At 33.2% G+C, this 18,174-nt stretch overlaps 1 protein-coding gene across 2 annotated transcripts in view; it reads right to left on the reverse strand.

Annotated features, from left to right (window-relative positions):
- The window catches only part of FAF1 (Fas associated factor 1), a 324,982-nt gene that overhangs the window by 195,564 nt on the left and 111,244 nt on the right, over positions 1 to 18,174 (reverse strand). For both annotated transcript variants that reach the window (XM_023752761.1, XM_023752762.1), the window contains one exon: positions 13,677 to 13,782. In XM_023752761.1, the coding sequence (XP_023608529.1) occupies positions 13,677 to 13,782 (106 nt within the window). The remainder of the gene's footprint in view (positions 1 to 13,676; positions 13,783 to 18,174) is intronic.

Consider the following 18,174-nt stretch of genomic DNA (forward strand, 5'->3'; position numbering starts at 1 on the left):
ACACTTATTTTGCCATCTTTTTATTTTTTATTCTAACCATTCTATAGTGGTGTGAAGTGATATCTCATTCCAGTTTGGTTTGCAATTCTCTAATGGCTCAAAATTTGAACAACTTTTCATGTGCTTATTGACTATAAATTCTCTTGAGAAAAATCTACTCAAATCCTTTGTCTTTTAATTATTGAGTTGTAAGAGATCTTTATATATTCCAGATACAAGTCCCTTATCAATATATGATTTGGAAATATTCTCCCCCATTCTGAGTTGTCTTTTCACTTTACTGAAGATGCCCTTTGAGGCACAAACTTTTTAATTTTGATGAAATACAATTTACCTACTTTTCCTTTTGTTGCTTGTATTTTTTAGTGTCATATCAAGGAACCATTACCTAGCCCAAGGTCACAAAGATTTATTCCTATGTTTTCTTCTAAGGGTTTTATAGTTTTAGCATTTATTTTTAGGTCTTTGATACAATCAATTTAATTTTTACATATGATGTGAAGTAGTAGTCCAATTTCAATTTTTTGCATGTAGATATCCAGTTGTCTCAGAGCCATATGTTGAAAAGACTATTTTTCCATGTCGAACTGTCTTGGAAACCTTGCTGAAAATTAATTGGCCTTGAGTGTAGGTGTTTATACTGGGCTCCCAAGTCTATTTCATTGATCTATAGGTGTATTCTTTTTTTAAAAATATGTATTTTATTGATTTTTTTACAGAGAGGAAGGGAGAGGGATAGAGAGTTAGAAACATCGATGAGAGAGAAACATCGACCAGCTGCCTCCTGCACACTCCCTACTGGGGATGTGCCTGCAACCAAAGTACATGCCCTTGACTGGAATCGAACCTGGGACCTTTCAGTCCACAGGCCAACGCTCTATCCACTGAGCCAAACCGGTTAGGGCTATAGGTGTATTCTTATAGGGGTACCATAGCCTTGATATTAATAGAATTTTAATTCACTTATCACTAGGGAAACTAATGACATCAAATTAATACCATTTACTCTTATTGTATCTCAATATTTTAAAATCTTCTTAAGTATTAGCAAGACTTTTTATGTTTATGCAATTCAAAGTCTTGTATCACATGTATTTAAGGTAAAAGTTTACTTAAAAATAAAAATAAAATTCTTTATTATTCAGAACAAAAATCTTATTTTTAGAAATCCAAACACAATGGCAACAGAGACCGCTATTTCAATCTTAAACCTCTTAAATAATATCTTAAGGATTAAAGCGATATTTAAATTCCACAGTGACATATATACATATTTATATGCATAGTGGCTGCCTATTGACCAGTTTTCTCCCCTCGAACCCACTCACAAGACTAGACTCAGAGTAGCTGAAAAAATTGCCTGAATGATACAAAGCAAAATATCAGACATTAGAATCCAGGTTTCCAAATTTATTTACAACCACTGGATGCTGACTCGTGTAATATCTGCACATTCTAAATTCATTTAAAAGGTGCTAGACACTACATTTAGTGCTGTAAATATAAAGCTTAAATGACTGAGACCCTACCCTTTAAGGAGCCTACCATGAGAAGAAAAACAAATCCTATATAATAAAGGGCTAATATGCAAATTGACCGAACAGCAGAACGAGTGGTCACTGTGATACCCACTGACCACCAGGGGGCAGATGCTTATCACAGGAGCTGCCCCCTGGTGATCACTGTGCTCCCACAGGGGAAGGACTGCTCAGCCAGAATCTCTGAGCCAGGCTCACGGCTGGTGAGCGCAGCGGCGGTGGTGGGACTCCGTGGCAGCACTAAGGATGTCCAGCTGACAGCCCACAAGGGCTCCCAGACTTGGGGGATGTGCAGGCCAGGCTGAAGGACCCTCCCCCAGTGCATAAATTTCCTGCACTGGGCCTCTAATAAAAGGATAAAATGCTGCAATAGAAATATATACCTCATTCAATGGAACACAGGGATTTTATGCATATTTCAAGGTTCCAAGACAGTTTATATTTTCACTAGCAAAAACTTTGAGTTTCTGCAGTTCTTCATTATAAAAATACAAATGAAAAGATACACACATCAGGCTAATCAGGGCTAGATGATCATGCAACCTGTTAATGCCAGGGGGATTAGAACTCAGATTCCCTACACTACAGTGCAATAATCTTTCCACTATTACAAGCTAACTACTTGCCAATTGAGAGGTACTGTTTATTGAGTAAAATCTGTAAGAATGTGTCCCTAGATTTAAAAAAAATTTTTTTTAAGCAGTTATAACTTCATTTAGGAGGAAACCACTAAGTAAATTACCTGGCAGACATTACAAATTAAGGATGGCCTAAATCTATTTTAAAGTAAGAATTTTATTGTGTACATTTTGTGCAAACTATTCTCAGCCTCACTTTTAACAAATAAATGAGAATTTAAATAGCCAAATCAGAGAGATCCTCTCATAATAACCCCCCTGAAAAAAGGACTTGTATGCATGCATATAAGCCTAACCAATGGACACAGACACCAGGGGGTGAGGGCATGGGAGGAGGGCCTAGGGGGCAATAGGGGGATAAAGACACATATGTAATACCTTAATTAATAAAGAAAAAAGTAAAAATAAATTAAAATAAAAAAAGAAAATACATATTTATGTCAACATTAATACTTGAAATGCTTGAAATTCTCAGAATTTCTTGGATAACTGCACTTTTGAAAGTGCCTTCAGTTACAAAAAATCTTACTGATTTATAGATTCTTCCAAAATTCAGTCATTCTTTAAGCACACCTACTCTGTGACAAATTCAGCAGTCGACTCAAAAGAAAAAAGATGAATCTGATACTTTTCCTTGTCTTAAAGTGATCTTAGTCTGATGGGGGTGGGGTTAAGGTGGGGGTAAGTAAAGAGATAATTGCAAATGAGTGTGGTAATGCTTTGACAGACATTATGTTCACACAGAGAGGAGAGCTCTGGAAAAAGACACCTAACCTGAATAACCACAAATTTAACTATCCAGATTGAATAACTACCTAGCTCACAACATTTGGCTTCAAATTACTTTTGGTAGTTTCAGAAACTCAATTTTCCTTCACAGAATAAAGTTTGGTCATAAGTGAGGTCATTCAAAACAAAACAAAAATGCATATAGTCTCCAGAGAGCCAATTCCTGGAATCTAGAATAACTTCTAAGCAATAGAAGACATGTGTATCAACAACAAAGATGACTACTTTGAAGATGTCAACATTCACTTAAATTTATGACATGTCTGCATGTTAATATGTCAATCACATTTACTTTGGGGTCATGCTTCACATATGGCTCCATTCATCATATACAAAAATCTATTACAATATTTGAAACAATAATTACCAATAGGTACCAGGATTCATAAGACATTTTACTATATTTCTGAAACTTCAAATCCTAAATAAAGTGATCCATGTGCATGTCTGTTATCATCAATAAAAATTTTCACCTGCAAGAGAACAGCAGCCTTTAAAAACACCCTTATGGAGGTGAAGGCTGGGGGCAGGGTAGAAGAGGTAAATGGGGGGTAAAAAGGGAACATATGTAACACTTTCAACAATAAAGATTTAAAAAATTGCCTTGTGTGCAATGTGAAAGGGGAACGTCTTCCAATTCAACAGAAATGAACTGATGTTTAACTAATATTTTATTATTATGTTACTAGAGGCCCAGTGCATGGATTTGTGCACCAGTCGGGTCCCTGGGCCTGGCTTACGGGGATCAGGCCAAAACTGGCTCTCTGATATCCTCCGAGGGGTCCTGAATTGTGAGAGGGCAGTTCTTGGGTGACAAACCCCGGAATCAAGCTTCTTCCTCTCTGGTTCCAGGTGCGTCCTGAGAACCGCAGCTGCCAAGTCACCGCAGCTCGGCAGCTCCTACATTGAGCGTCTGCACCCTGGTGATCAGTGCACATCATAGCTACTGGTTGGACAGTCAAATGGTCTGCCGGTCACTTAGGCTTTTATATATATAGATTAGACATTACAAACATAGTTCTCGGAAATATTTCACATTTTAATCAGGCAAAGGCAGGCATGTAAATGTAAAATGCTTTTGATAACAGAACACCAAAGGAATCAGAAACAAATGGCAACAGCATATTTTAAATTAACATACATAATCTATAATTGTAATATTTGATTCTGAAATGAAACTTTTATATAATTGCTAGCAAGAGAATCAGGAATGTCACTAATTATCTCATAATTGATTTCATTTAAATATAATTTTGATTTTTCCTTCATAATGATCATAGGACCTCTTTTATATTTACTGCAGTAACTATCACAATGTGATAACTATAAAACTACAATGAAATTATGACAGTAAAATAGAAAAGGTTGAGAAAGTCAATGTGTAAAACAAGATTTCAATTCATCTGAAATAGAGCTATAGTTTAACATATAGATCTTTCACTTTCCTAAATACTTTTAGATAGTTCACTGTACTAACATTTACAATAGGCTTAGCTCTATCAGAGAACAAAAAGAGAATTATATACATGGATACATATTAATGATCTGGAAATGTGGCATATTTAAGAGGTCCAACAGGTATATAAAAATTCTAGAGCTGCTTATAATTAAAATCTATAAGATGGAAGGTTCAGTCTCAAAAAAGACTGGACTTTCTTTACAACATACGTTATGCTGCTCTCCAAAATACATAAATTAAGGTTTGCACTTTCCCAAACAGAGGTTATTTAATCCCAAATTCCCACTCCCCCAATATAACACCTCGTTTCCCTTTGTACAGTCAGTATTTAGAGAAGAAAATATTCTTTTGGATGCTTACAGTCATTTCAAAAGCTTAACTAGAAGATTCCTTTCTCATCTTCTTGGGAATTTGGTCAAATCACATTTATTCCTTCACTGTTTTTCCCCAGCTCTAAATCAATCCTAGCAAACATATGGCTTTTATTCTTACTCCTTCAATTACTTCCAATTTGTGGGCATTTGACTGTTCTAGCATAAAGTTTCTAAAATATTATTCCATAATTAATGTGTGAAATAGCTGTAGCCAAAAAAGAAAGACTCCTTCCTTGCCTTTATCTACTTGGATACCGTACATACCTTTGGGTGCCACAGACTTAAAACTCTGCCAGGATTTTTAAAATTCTATTTTGCATTCTAAGTGCAAATCTAATTTGTTTTCCACTGCCACTCATAGCACTTTCCCAACATTACTCTTTTACCTTCTCCCCTCTTGTTTCCTTCATCCCTTTCCATCCAGTGTCCATGTTCAGTATTATTTCTCCCCCTGCTCTCCCTCCACCCCCATGTATTAGCTGTAAAATAGATGTAAAGCTTGGTGCATGTCCAAAAATTTTATGATCAAAATACATACTTAGCAAATTGTTTGGCTAAATCTTTCATGTATGATGAAAGATTATTACCACAATTCATTAGCAAATTATAGACTTTGAAATGTAGGCAGACAAATATTTGGCCCTGTATCAATCAATTTGGACCAGCTGGGTAGAAATTCACACAATCCCAGGAAACCCGGGAAGTGAGGTGCTCTTTCATTTTTCATTCACTTGAAACATTAAAGAAAAATTATCATTCTATAAAAATGTTCACTTTTCAAGATTTTAGTAGAGCCATTTAGATTTAGTTTTATTTTCTGTCTACTTTAGTGACCAATAAACTAATCATTTTTCTTGCAATTGATTGCAAAGCAATAGTGCCTAGTGCACACACCTTAATATTTGACCATTATATTCCAGTTTAAAAGTTAAATATTTAATAATGGTTCTACTGCCCAAAAAAGGTATGTGGGCAGGTGTACTTCTACATATACTAAATCAGCCTGGAAATTAATTTTGCAGTTATTCACAATAAATAATACCATTAATATTCTTCCTCTGAGCCTCTCTAGTCTAGTGAGGTGACCCTGTACAAAGATTCTGATTGATCCTATGTCTGTCTGCTTTGGTTAAGCTACAAGGCCATATATAGGGACAGCTGCACTTTGGGAGCAACTTAAAACAAATTTCATCTTAGTGGCATCTAATCCAGTGCTCGGTACAAGCCGCATGGAAAAGTCAGTGTCAAAATTAAACAATGCCGGCTTTGCAATGAGCAGATGCTTTTGCCTTGCAGCTGTAAAAACCTTAAAACAATCCAGTACTCTACTGTCTGGTCACGCAATGACCACAAAGCAAGGAATACATTTTGTCATTTATAGAAAATGTTTGCTATAAGCTTTTAAAGTATTTCTTCCTTAAAAAAAAAAGGTTTAGAAAAATAAGAGGAATGTATTGAGGGCAATAATATAGTAATAAAGCCCTAAATTGTACAATAGGATTTTTAAAACTATATTTGTCACACTAAATATATTTGAAAAAGAATAACTCCTTGACAAGACAGTGTTAAGTTATTCACAAAATGCATCGTACAAAAGAAAAATTAACAAATAGACATTTAAAAGAGGTTATGGTTAAAAAAATATTTGGTATATAAGGACAAGCATGTAAATAATTTCCTACATGCAGGCCTTATCTTAATATACCTAGCACTTTCCCTTCCACTTTCTCATCCTTGATTTACTCGATTCTTTATTTTTTTTGTGGGTTTTTTTTTTTCTGTTTTTGCTGGGGTGGGGAGAAAATTATGGAGATTATTACTTTTACTTTATGGCTAGAGGATACTTAAATGTTAAAATATTTCTCAGCTTAAATAATATGGTATTTCAGCTTAAGTAACAAGGTCTATAAAGAAATCGTAGCCTTTTCTAACCTTCAGCCTACAAGAAAGAATCTTGTCTTTGGCATTCAGGAATGTAGGAGTTAATATTTTAACACTGAAATCAACTCTTCTTCATGAGGAGAAAGGCTCCAACTACTGTGTCTGTGAAAACAGAGAACCAGCCCTACCTAAGTAAGTGACTGTGTCTGGTCATGATCAATCAACCTCTGCTAATTGAGGTTCTGGCTTTAAAGATAGATTTTTATAATACCTACAAGAAAGAGAATATTATCTTTATTTTAAATAGTCTGCTGCAAAAAGAAATTTCAGAAAGTTTTTTTTTTTCATCATTCAAAATTTTTTCTTGAAATCCTTTTTTCCCCAAAGATATCAATTCATTAACACCTCATGGCTTATAAATTTCATTGAATGTTTTGTTGGTTGAAGGTTTGGGGATTCCTCTTATATTCCTCCCCACCCCATAACTTATATTTCAGTGAATAAGTCCCAAAGTAATGCCCACACAAATAGGAAATTAATATAATTTCATTTTAAATATCAAAGAAGGCATGCTACTTTCTTCATTAAAAGTATGAGAAATAAAATCTAAAATAATTTTATGGTTACTTTTGCATTTCTATATTTTATTTTCTAAGAATATAAATAAAACATATTGACATATAAAACATTTTAGTGCATTATACCTTTTAAGCTATAAATTCTAGGCATTCATTTAAAAAGATGAGCCAAACCTAGAAATAATCTTTTTTTGTGAAATATTTATAATTATCATTAAGTTATATACTACTGGTATGATTTTGTTGTATTCTTTGATAATAGCTATAATTAAAATGAACCTGAATTATGTTAGTAGTATATACCATCAAACAAAAGTAAACCATGCAAGAAACATATATGACAAGAGAATTAAACTTAAAGTATAAAAACATATAAAATAACTGACATGTATTCCTAGATGTGATCCCTTATATCTTAACCCACATAGATTAGAATAAGAATTAATTATTTCACAATGTCAGTATTCTAAATTACAATATTGTACATGAACAGCTTTAAGGATAAGAAATAACTATAAATTTGCACAAACTGGGTCTGCTTATATTGCTATTTCATAATAACTTTAATTAATAATCAGAATTATGCTAACAAGAAATGTAAAAATATTGTTTAAAAGTGTATTCCAACTTAAGGTTATTAATTACATAATTCTAATTCACATTTAATGAAATTTAACATATTACATATTTTTATGGGATCACCTAGAGATTTGCAAAAACGGTTAGCTCAAAATAAATGGTTCTCTTTTAAGTTCATTTTTATCCCTTTGGGTTCACTCAATAACATCAATATATTTTAAAAGTATATATTTTACTCAAAAAATACATAAGTAAGTCACAAACCAAAAGCTAACAGATGTGACTTCTAATTAGTTATAATAATCTCTGCTTCACTGCCATTAGAATGAGTCTTTCTTTTCTTTTGAAAACTAAAAAAGCTTTCCTTTGAATTTTAAACTGTCAGGGTGCTTCAAAGTCAATGTACAAAATCTGCTTTGATTAAAATTTTAGACATCTACAGTGATAACTTTATGAAAGGAAAATATTAAATTATAATTATCCTAAACAGACACAGTCTTGTGAAACTAACCCTACATTCATGTTAAAACACAAAGAGTTGAATATAATGAATTTGATTCATCCTCGGACACAAAGCTTCACCACAGTAAACTCAGTCAACTGTTGCTCTTGCGCCTATATTCATGGTGCTTAAATAGCGCACTTTAAAACAAAAAAAACTCCAATTGGCTTTTCATATATCCACCCTCCCCAAAAATAACGCACTTGAAAAATTCAAATGATATGAAAGGCTTCAAGGCCTCTTTTCTCCCTTTCATACCCCTTTTTTTTATTTCTGTTTGCAGTAATCTGCCTTTCTCTTTCTCTTTCTCATTGCTACAGAGCAAGCGAGGAGGCTCAGAGCTTTGAAAAGGGGGCTCAGTGTGTAATGGGCCCACTAGAATTAATTTACTTGCACCAAATCCATTGAGCACAGAAGGTTTTTTTTTTCCCTCCTTCTCTCTCTCTCTCTCTTCTCAAAATCATTTGGAGTCGAACGCAGCCCCCAGCCTTTGTAATTCTAGTAAAGCACTTAAAGTGCACAGTAGGTGTTCATGAGGACCATCTGGTCAAAAGCAAAACAAGCTGCTGATTTTGCCTTTGAATAGAATGAAGCAAGTGTGAATTAGTCTCTTCAATTAGCACTATTACAACCTGTCAAGTGCATATTGTAAAACAGGATTATTACAGTATTGGTCACCAGTGCAATTATTTACTCTCTGCCTTTTCTTGTATATAAAAATGTCTTATGTTTATTAGTTTTTGATAACTGAACATAATTTCTCCTAACCCAGGCATTTTAAAACTACCAACCCACAAATCACAGATTATGAAATGTGGTCAGCCAAGTAGATGTCAGAATACACATATGTTAAGTAACAAAGGACTAAAACATTGTCCTTAATTCCTAATAAAAATTCATTGTTTCTATCTTCTTGAAATGAAGGTGAAGAAACACTTACAGGGGCTAAAAATAATTTCCAATAGAGATTACTCTAAAATACTTTCAGAGGCAGAAAAAGACTTGTCAGTTCCAAATGACTGCATTGTAAATATTACTTAAATTTATTTCCCAAGAGAATAATTTATTAAGAATCACAGAAAACCTCAACATTTATAAAATGGTCATTACTGATTTGTTCAGTTGAAACGGTATAATTTCAACAAATCTGTTATAAAATATAACTTGAAACTAATAATATACGTGCATATTTGAAAGAAACTCATAATCTCCTTTTCTGAAAGCTGAATAAAGGCTTAATTCATTGCTCAGTTGCTTAAGAAATTACATTTCTTTCATTCTTGCTAAAATGTCATTTGTGATTTCAAGTTTTAAAAAATCAAACTATGATATATAGTAATTAAAATGGGTTCATTCAAATTGAGCTTATTTATGCCATTTGTCTTGCAATAAAATTAAACTACTTAAACTTTTAATTAAATAAGCACACAATTTAATTTAGCCTCTTGCATATGCACATTCTAAGCTACCCTGGTCTTGAGTTCTGTGCCAGCATCCCCCACCCTACCCCCAAACTGGAAAACAAACAAACAAAAACCACTATACCTAAAACATTTACAGAAAGGGCATGCTAGTTAAGAAGTTATAGTCAACTCACAACTAGAAAATTGCCCATTAGTACAATCTATAAAAAAACTACATATTTAATTACTGTTAATGACCTTCAACAATAAAGAATAGTTAGAAATACATGTTAGCCAAGCAAGTTGAGAAAGTAGCATGCAGAAAAAAAGACACAAAACCCAACACAAGTTTTGAATCAGAATTAGCTTCATGATTTCACAATTATTTAGCCAAAATTATTTTTAAGAACTGGTATGATTTATGTACTTAGTTATCTTCTTATTGCTAATTCAAATTGTTGGCTTCCCATATGACAATCACTAGTATTAGTAGTGAAATGTTTTACTATTCCATGAAAGATATATCTTTATAGTTTGTCAATTTTTCCTTTATTCCTATTAAGAACTAAATCAACATTAATAAAACAGTGAGGAATTCTAGGGTAAAGTGAAACTTGGAAGAGGATATAAATAATTCTAATAGCTATTCATCATGCTTCTTGCTGTAACAGATAGGAAATACTTCATGATTCCACACCCAAAATACTTAGGTTTCTTATCACTGTTATTCTGGGTCATGTTTGTATTTCTTAAACGTGTATAACATGTACTAAGAAAAGTGTATATTCTGCCCATTAGAAGCTTTGCAGTAGTAAGATAACAAAGTAAGGACAACAAAGAATTCTTTTCCAAGAAAAGTTGGCTTGATTTCAGAGACTTTACACCTGGGTTTAGGATTTGCAGTAGGCAAATCAATCTCCCCCACTCCTTAATATAACCAATCCCAAGTGCATTTGTAACCACAGATCTTTAATAGTATTATACAGAATTACTAGAGTCTGTACAATTAACTGTTTAAAAAGCTAAATTCTCTGTGTAGAATATCCATTAAGATAAGGTAAGCTTGTTTAAATTTTCAAGGAAATTTGCTATTTTAAAGTGTGACAAATAAGTAATGTAGAAACCAAAAAGGTAAAAAGACATTATCACAAAGTTATTATTCTATTATTAGATATTTTACAAACTATTTCACATAATGGAAAAGAGAAAGAATATTTATTTTTATAACTACTTGTAACTCTCCATTGTGACCTTTTTATATTATCTCTGCCTTTTCCTCAAGTAGGAGGGAAATATAAGTGGAAGAATTTGTAAAGAGCTTTAAAACAACAACAAAAAACACACCTCAATATCTAACTAGCTTAAATTAAAATCTAGAGCTTTCAAAAGACGTAGACATGTAAGAAACCACAGACCAGAATGAACAAAAACACTTGTACAACTCAGTTTATCACTATTAACTTGCATGAACATATGGTCACTGAAGAGTTTGTTTGAAATTCTAACTGCTTTTAAGTTCTTTTTTCTAATTCAATCTTTTTTAAAATGTATTTTGTTTCACTAAAAGTTGAAATCATAGTGCCTTTTTCAACTCTATTTCATTTAATAGAAATTTCCCTTTGAGGGAAAAATATTACAAACGCTTTCTTTTAAAAATGCAAGGCTTTCAAAAATTAAAATTACCAAAAAATGGCATACTATTTTCTCCTTTAACAAGGATAATATACTACAACACTGGAAAATAAATCTGTATCATTTTTAAAATTAACTTTTCTTCATATATTGATCAGAATTCATGCTTGAGTCTATTTAAAAACACTGAAAAGAGATATCTGAAACTGGTGACAGAAATTAATTTACAATTTAGGATATATGGCATTATTAAGCTTCCACATTAATAGCAAAAATTCTAGCATTTATAAAATAACACTGGAAAAGCTTTTTAAGATTATAGCAAACTGACTTTCAATCATGCACAAAAACAAAAACTTAGGTGTTACTGTAGGTTACATGGCTGTAGCATAATAGCATCTTGTCCTTCTGAAACTCCACCTCACCAGGTATTCCACAAGTTAAAAGAGGAAGTTCTAGGATTAGACCTAAAGGGTGTGATCCTAGGCTTAAAGAGAATAATCCATGCCATTTTTCTAAACTGTACAAGAATAAAGAGCCTATGTGTACCTGGTTTACCCACAGAAAAGCAACTGATATTAGAAACAACTGGATTTATTTCTTCTTGGCAAGACGCATTTCAAAGAATTACTTTAAATTTTTTTTAAAAAAGAAGAAAAAGAAAAATGAAACAGAAGAAACCAAATTCTTACCAAGAAATACATAAGAATATCGGTCTTTGCAAAAATATTTCGGGGACATTTTTCATTTAGAAAATGATATGAAAAAGATTTACTGTTTTCAAGTCCTTGTATTTGGTAACCTAAATAGCAGGCCATGAAGAACAGTTTCAGCCAACTGTGGCGTATAATGGTACATTTACAGAATTTTAAATATTTCTTTTAATAATTGATGTAGTCATTTTGAATCATTCTGCATAGGATATCAGGTGTGAGCAGATTGCATTAATGCTGCTTAAACATTTCAACTTGTCAGTATGGCCAACTCGATTTCGGAAATATTTGCAGTATTTTCCCATCGAAACAGTAATAAAGGCAAAATAAATATATGCCACTACTTTATAATCACCGAACATTAATGAATATTTTATGTCTTTTTAAATCTCCCTGTTTAATTTAAAAGGGTGAAATTAAGTCTCCTCCCTGCAATATGCCAATTATCTATAAATCAAACAATAATTTGGCCATTATGCTCCTTTTTGTTAATATAAGAAAAGCTAATTTGAAAACACTGGATGGCATTTTTAGATTATCAGTTTAATAGTCCTTTCTGCCCTCTTGTGGGAAAAAGCAGAAATACACTTAAACTCCAGAAACTGGAAATGAAAAAAGGGTAACATTTTAGCAATAAAAGTTTCATTCAGAAAAACAAATAAAGCAATTTATATTTATCCATAACGCATTATACTAGTCTTCAATTAAAAAAAAATAACCAACAGAATAAAATTTACCTCTTATTATCTTTGTTTTTCTTGATTAAACTGGAGTTATTTTGAAACTAAATTTTCTTATTTAGTTAATTCAATATATATGATTAATTCTCTTTATAAAAACATTAGCAGACAAAATGATTGATGTCTTCACAACTTACTAGGCGTAATGTGACGTAATCATCATTTCAGTGTTTCTAAACGTAAGTCCTGTCATAGCCTAACACACTTTCCCCCCATGGAGATAAATTACTGGCTTTTAGGTAGGTGGGGTCACAGGCAAGAAGATACCTCTTCTTTCTTGGGGGAGGTTCTTTTTTAAAACAGTGGCCCTGGTTGGCTATATAGAAGAAAAAAAATTCTGACTATAAGACTCTTCTCAGATATTCTGAGTTAAATGACTGAAAGTTTCCATCAGCATTCCTCAAATGCTGCCCAACACTGGCACTGAGCTGCATAAAAAAAGCCTCCTCAAATTCTTTTTGGAAACAGGCAAGGCACACATTTTAATTAATATATTTCAAATGCAATGCATGCATGTTCGAAAATGCATGCTGGCAACAATTTCCAAATTAATATTTTGAATAATTACTATAAAACTATGAAATATATTACATAATAATGAATATTTTAAGCAGAGTTTTAAGGTGACTATTTTAAGAATTATCAAGAGCTCCCATTTACAATACTGTCTTTCTAGGTCAAATCACTTAATATGTCTACAGTAATCATGATGCTCCAGTTAATTAAATTGAAGAACCCAATAATGAAACATAAAGAGAGTTTCCAACCAGAATAGATAAGCCCTCTTTAACAGGGTCAACATTAGTTATAATGAGCTACCTTTATTCCTTAGCTGTGAGACATAACTCACCTCTTGAATGGTACTGCTTCCTGAGAAGTTCAGGTTATACTCCCGCTGGACTTCTCGGTGGGTGATGATCAGCATGAAGTTTTGATTTAATGACTCCTGCAGGGCACTGAAAGGGTTGAAAGAAAAACAAGGAACTCTGAGATGAACAAGTTCTAGCTTGCTTTACAGCTAGCTGCAAAAAACCCCAGGAGTACCATAACCTCCACACAGGCATGCCCAGACCCAATGTTATCATCTTTTCAGCTCCTAAAAGCAAAAGAGCATACTGAGAACAACCAAGGGGAGCTAACCTGTTAACTCCTTCTGTACTAAGGTGTTTTGAAACAACAATTCTAAATATTTTGCATCCATAAGAATTTTTTGCAAATCATATGTTATTATATGCATATGTATTTTCTCCAAAAGAACCAAATTTGTCAATTACATCAAATTCCAAATATGTTACTAAAATGTATACTCGCTCTGGAAGAAGAGAAATATGAAGCTACTGTTTATATTCATGGATGTTACATAAGAATGGAACTATGGTTTAAGTCCAAATTCAGAAGATAATGAAATCTATAGAACTTTAGTGGCTATGTCAAAATTCCTTCAAATTAAGTGCTTTCACTTAGGACTAAGAAATATATAGAATTCAGAAACTGGAGAATTCAGGGCAACATTAAACTCTATGTCAAAGTTGTAAATATTAGAAATGTGTTAGAACCAGGAAGAGTTAATGAATTAGTCATATATTAAAAAGCATAAGTCATGGTTTTGTTTATGACAATACTACTAAGAAGCACTATCAGCATTGAAGATAAAAATCTACCACCATTATTTATGAATAATCAGTAATGCCAGCCTCAAGTATAATTAAGCCAGGCTTATGGAATTAGGAAAATATTTGGGTGTGCTATATCATTCTGGTCTTCATCACTCCTCCTTTGCCAATCTGTAACTATGTGATAAACATACATGCAACATAAGATTAGAATTAGACAGTTAATCTGAACATCCTATTGTCTTCTATAGAATTTACAGCTTGATTACAGACTAAAATTACCTAGGAAACACCAATACATAGCATGAAATACTATGAATCAAAGGTCATGATACCCCACTAGTTTCTTTATGCAAGGATCGTTGTGACCGTCTCCTTAGCACCTAAGCATAATGCCTTGCACACTACATATAAATACTGATTGAACAATGAATAAACCGTGAGTTTCCAGAAGGCAAGAGTCTTACTCAATTTTGTGTCTCAAACAGCAAGCTTGCCTTCCAGAAAACTACCATGGAAATTAAAATTTTGATTCATTTATTTATAAATATTAAATCAATGCTTTGCATTAATTATTCCAATTGCTAAGAAAACCAACCCAAATAATACATAGTGCTGATTCACAAAAAATTTCACAATTTTATAAAGATAGACAAATACATAAACAGCCATAATGTAATAGCTACAACTGAGAAATTGAAAAAAAAAGTACAATGAAAACTGAGAAGGAAGTGCTACACTCTGTCCCAATGAGAGGGAAAAACAGGTTAGGTGCAGCGGTTCTCAACCTGTGGGTCGAGACCCCTTTCGGGGGTCGAATGACCCTTTCGCAGGGGTCGCCTAAAACCATCGGAAAACACATATATAATTACATACTGTTTTTGTGATTAATCACTATGCTTTAATTATGTTCAATTTGTAACAATGAAAATACATCCTGCATATCAGATATTTACATTACGATTCATAACAGTAGCAAAATTACAGTTATGAAGTAGCAACGAAAATAGTTTTATGGTTGGGGGTCACCAGAACATGAGGAACTGTATTAAAAGGTCGCAGCATTAGGAAGGTTGAGAACCACTGGGTTAGGGGAAAGCTTCAGAGAAGAAAGATATGTTAAAATATGAAGGATAAGTAGAACCTTCAAGTTTATCACTTGGAAAGGATAAAACTTTTGTTTTGTTTGGGGAAAAGAGATGGGTGGCACTTTTTAGACAAATAAATGGAAGAACATCACATATTCATTCATTCACTCTGTTAACATACTTACTACAGCACACAAAATAAGGAGCTGTGACCCATGTCTAACTTATTATCTGTCCTCCAGGTACAGGAGGAGGAAACCCAGTAAGATCATACTTCTGTCTCCATTGAGTTTATTGAGAGATGGCAGACAAGCAAACTTACAATTCATATATGTTAGTTTGCACAATTCATATATGTTAGTTTGCTAAAAACTCTAATACCACTTTTTCTAAGATGCTATGGCAATACAAATCTGGCATGTAAACTGAGTAAGTTTTGTTTCGTGAGTCCTGTCCCCTACCCCAAACCCCTGATGTCCAGGGGGTGGAAGAGTGGGAAGGGGAAAGGAGAAGGCTATAAGAATTTATCCATTTATTTTTGCCTTTATTTCCCTTGCCTTTGGAATCAAGTCCATAAAATGTTCTCTATGACTAAGGTCCATAAGCTTAGTTTTATATAATTTATTGTTTCAGATCTTATATTTAGGTATTTGATCTATTTCGAGTTAATTCCTCAAAAAATTAAGACTAGAGCTACCATATGCCCCAGCAATCCCTCTCCTGGGTATAGACCCGAAAAACTAAAAAACATGTAATCGCAAAGATATATGCACTCCTATGTTCATTGCAGCATTATTCATGGTGGCCAAGACCTGGAGACAACCAAGATGTCTTTCAATAGAGGACTGCATAAAGAAGATGTGGTACATATACACAATGGAATACTACTCAGCCATACATAAGAAAAGACAAAATACTGTCATTGGAGACAACATGGAATAGTATGCTAGGTGAAATGAGTCAGGGAGAAAAAGCTAAGAACCATATGATTTCACTCATATGTGGGATACAAAATTGAAACTTGCGGACACAAACAGCAGTGTGGCGGTTGCCAGAGGGAAGGGGAAGGGAGTGAAAAGGACCTAATATATGGTGACAGAAGATGGTCTGACTTTGAGTGGTACAGTGCAATACACAGATCTTGTAAGATAGAAATCCACACCTGAAACCTGTATGATCCTATTAACCAATGTCACCCCAATAAATTTAATATTTTAAAAAGAAATTTATTGTGGTGATCTGCATAATTTTCAGACTTTACTGCTAAAATATTATCTAGGCAAATTGATTCTAGCTGCTGCTTAGCAGAATGAGCTGAGTCCTCAGTTGCTGCATCTAGGAGCACTTTTCTCCTTAACAGTATCTTCTAATGAATGGTTGGTTAGGATAGTTTGCCCTAACCCTAACCCACCTTCAAGCATGCTCTCTTTTACCTTCAAATTGCAAAGTCATTCATGCCACTTCAACTTTTACCCTTACAATAGCTCTGAAGATGACTGCCAACCAAAGTAGGTAGGTGAGAAATAATATGAAATGGGTTTGGTTTTTAGTGGCATGTTTTCTCTTCAATTAGAGAGAGAAGAAAAAATGTGTAAGCAAATGTAGAAACTTTTTAAAAGTCTGAATTTTAATTCAATGGAGTAGATGTTTTGATAGAACATCTATTCGCACTGGTTTTTAATTTTTCATTCTCTATTATGATTTTCCTTTCAGTTCAAATATTTGCATTTACCAACAAGGAGATGGTTCTGTTTCTACAAAAACATTCAAACTTACCATTAAAACCTTATCATTCAAACTTAATCATTGTTCTGCTCTCAAATCAGACTGAAATTAATGCTTAAAATGTAATGTGGACCATTACATTGTCCCCAACCTTTGAGTTAGTGGCTATTTGCAAAAAAAAAAAAACAACAACAAAAAAAAAACACACACAAAAGTAAACATAACCCCCCATATAATACAATAAATGTGAACATTTTTAATAATTAGTAGGCAAAGTGCTAGACATTATCATATATACCTTCTCATAATTCTGCTAGCCAGTTCCTTAATTTTTAAAATGGAGGGGAGAGGACAGGTAGGATATAAGAGAGAGAATTATTAAAAAGATAAACAGATGGAGATTAGAGATATCCACGCCCTTAAAATTTTCAATATTATAACTAAACATTAATATCTAAGCCACCAACACAATTCTAGAAATAGCTTCAGTAGAACATCCTTCTCTGTTTCCCTTTCTGTTCACAAGTCTTGGGCTTCTAGTGTTCTTTCATTAGCAGAATGTCCACGTCTGCCTGGGGAGATCTCATTCCCATTTAACTGTGAACATTTATCCGGAACAGAGAAGGCATCTGTAAAATATCTGTCTTCCAATACATACCAAATTCATTTTAATTTACTGGCTTAATTTAATACATTTTATATTTCCTTTCAGTTTTTTTTAATAAGAGGAAAATAATGTATGACAAATTTTAACACAAAAGCCATAATAAATAAATGAAGCTACATTTCTATACATGCAAACATAAAAAGCCATACATTTTTAGCCTCCATATGTCCAGTACTGATAAAAGCAACATTAAGAAAATAAATGTAACAGTCTATACTGTCTTATTGAGTTTATTTCACATTGAGAGAATACTTT

This window comes from Myotis lucifugus, unplaced genomic scaffold, assembly GCF_000147115.1.
Source record: "Myotis lucifugus unplaced genomic scaffold, Myoluc2.0 scaffold_37, whole genome shotgun sequence".
NCBI lineage: Eukaryota > Metazoa > Chordata > Mammalia > Chiroptera > Vespertilionidae > Myotis > Myotis lucifugus.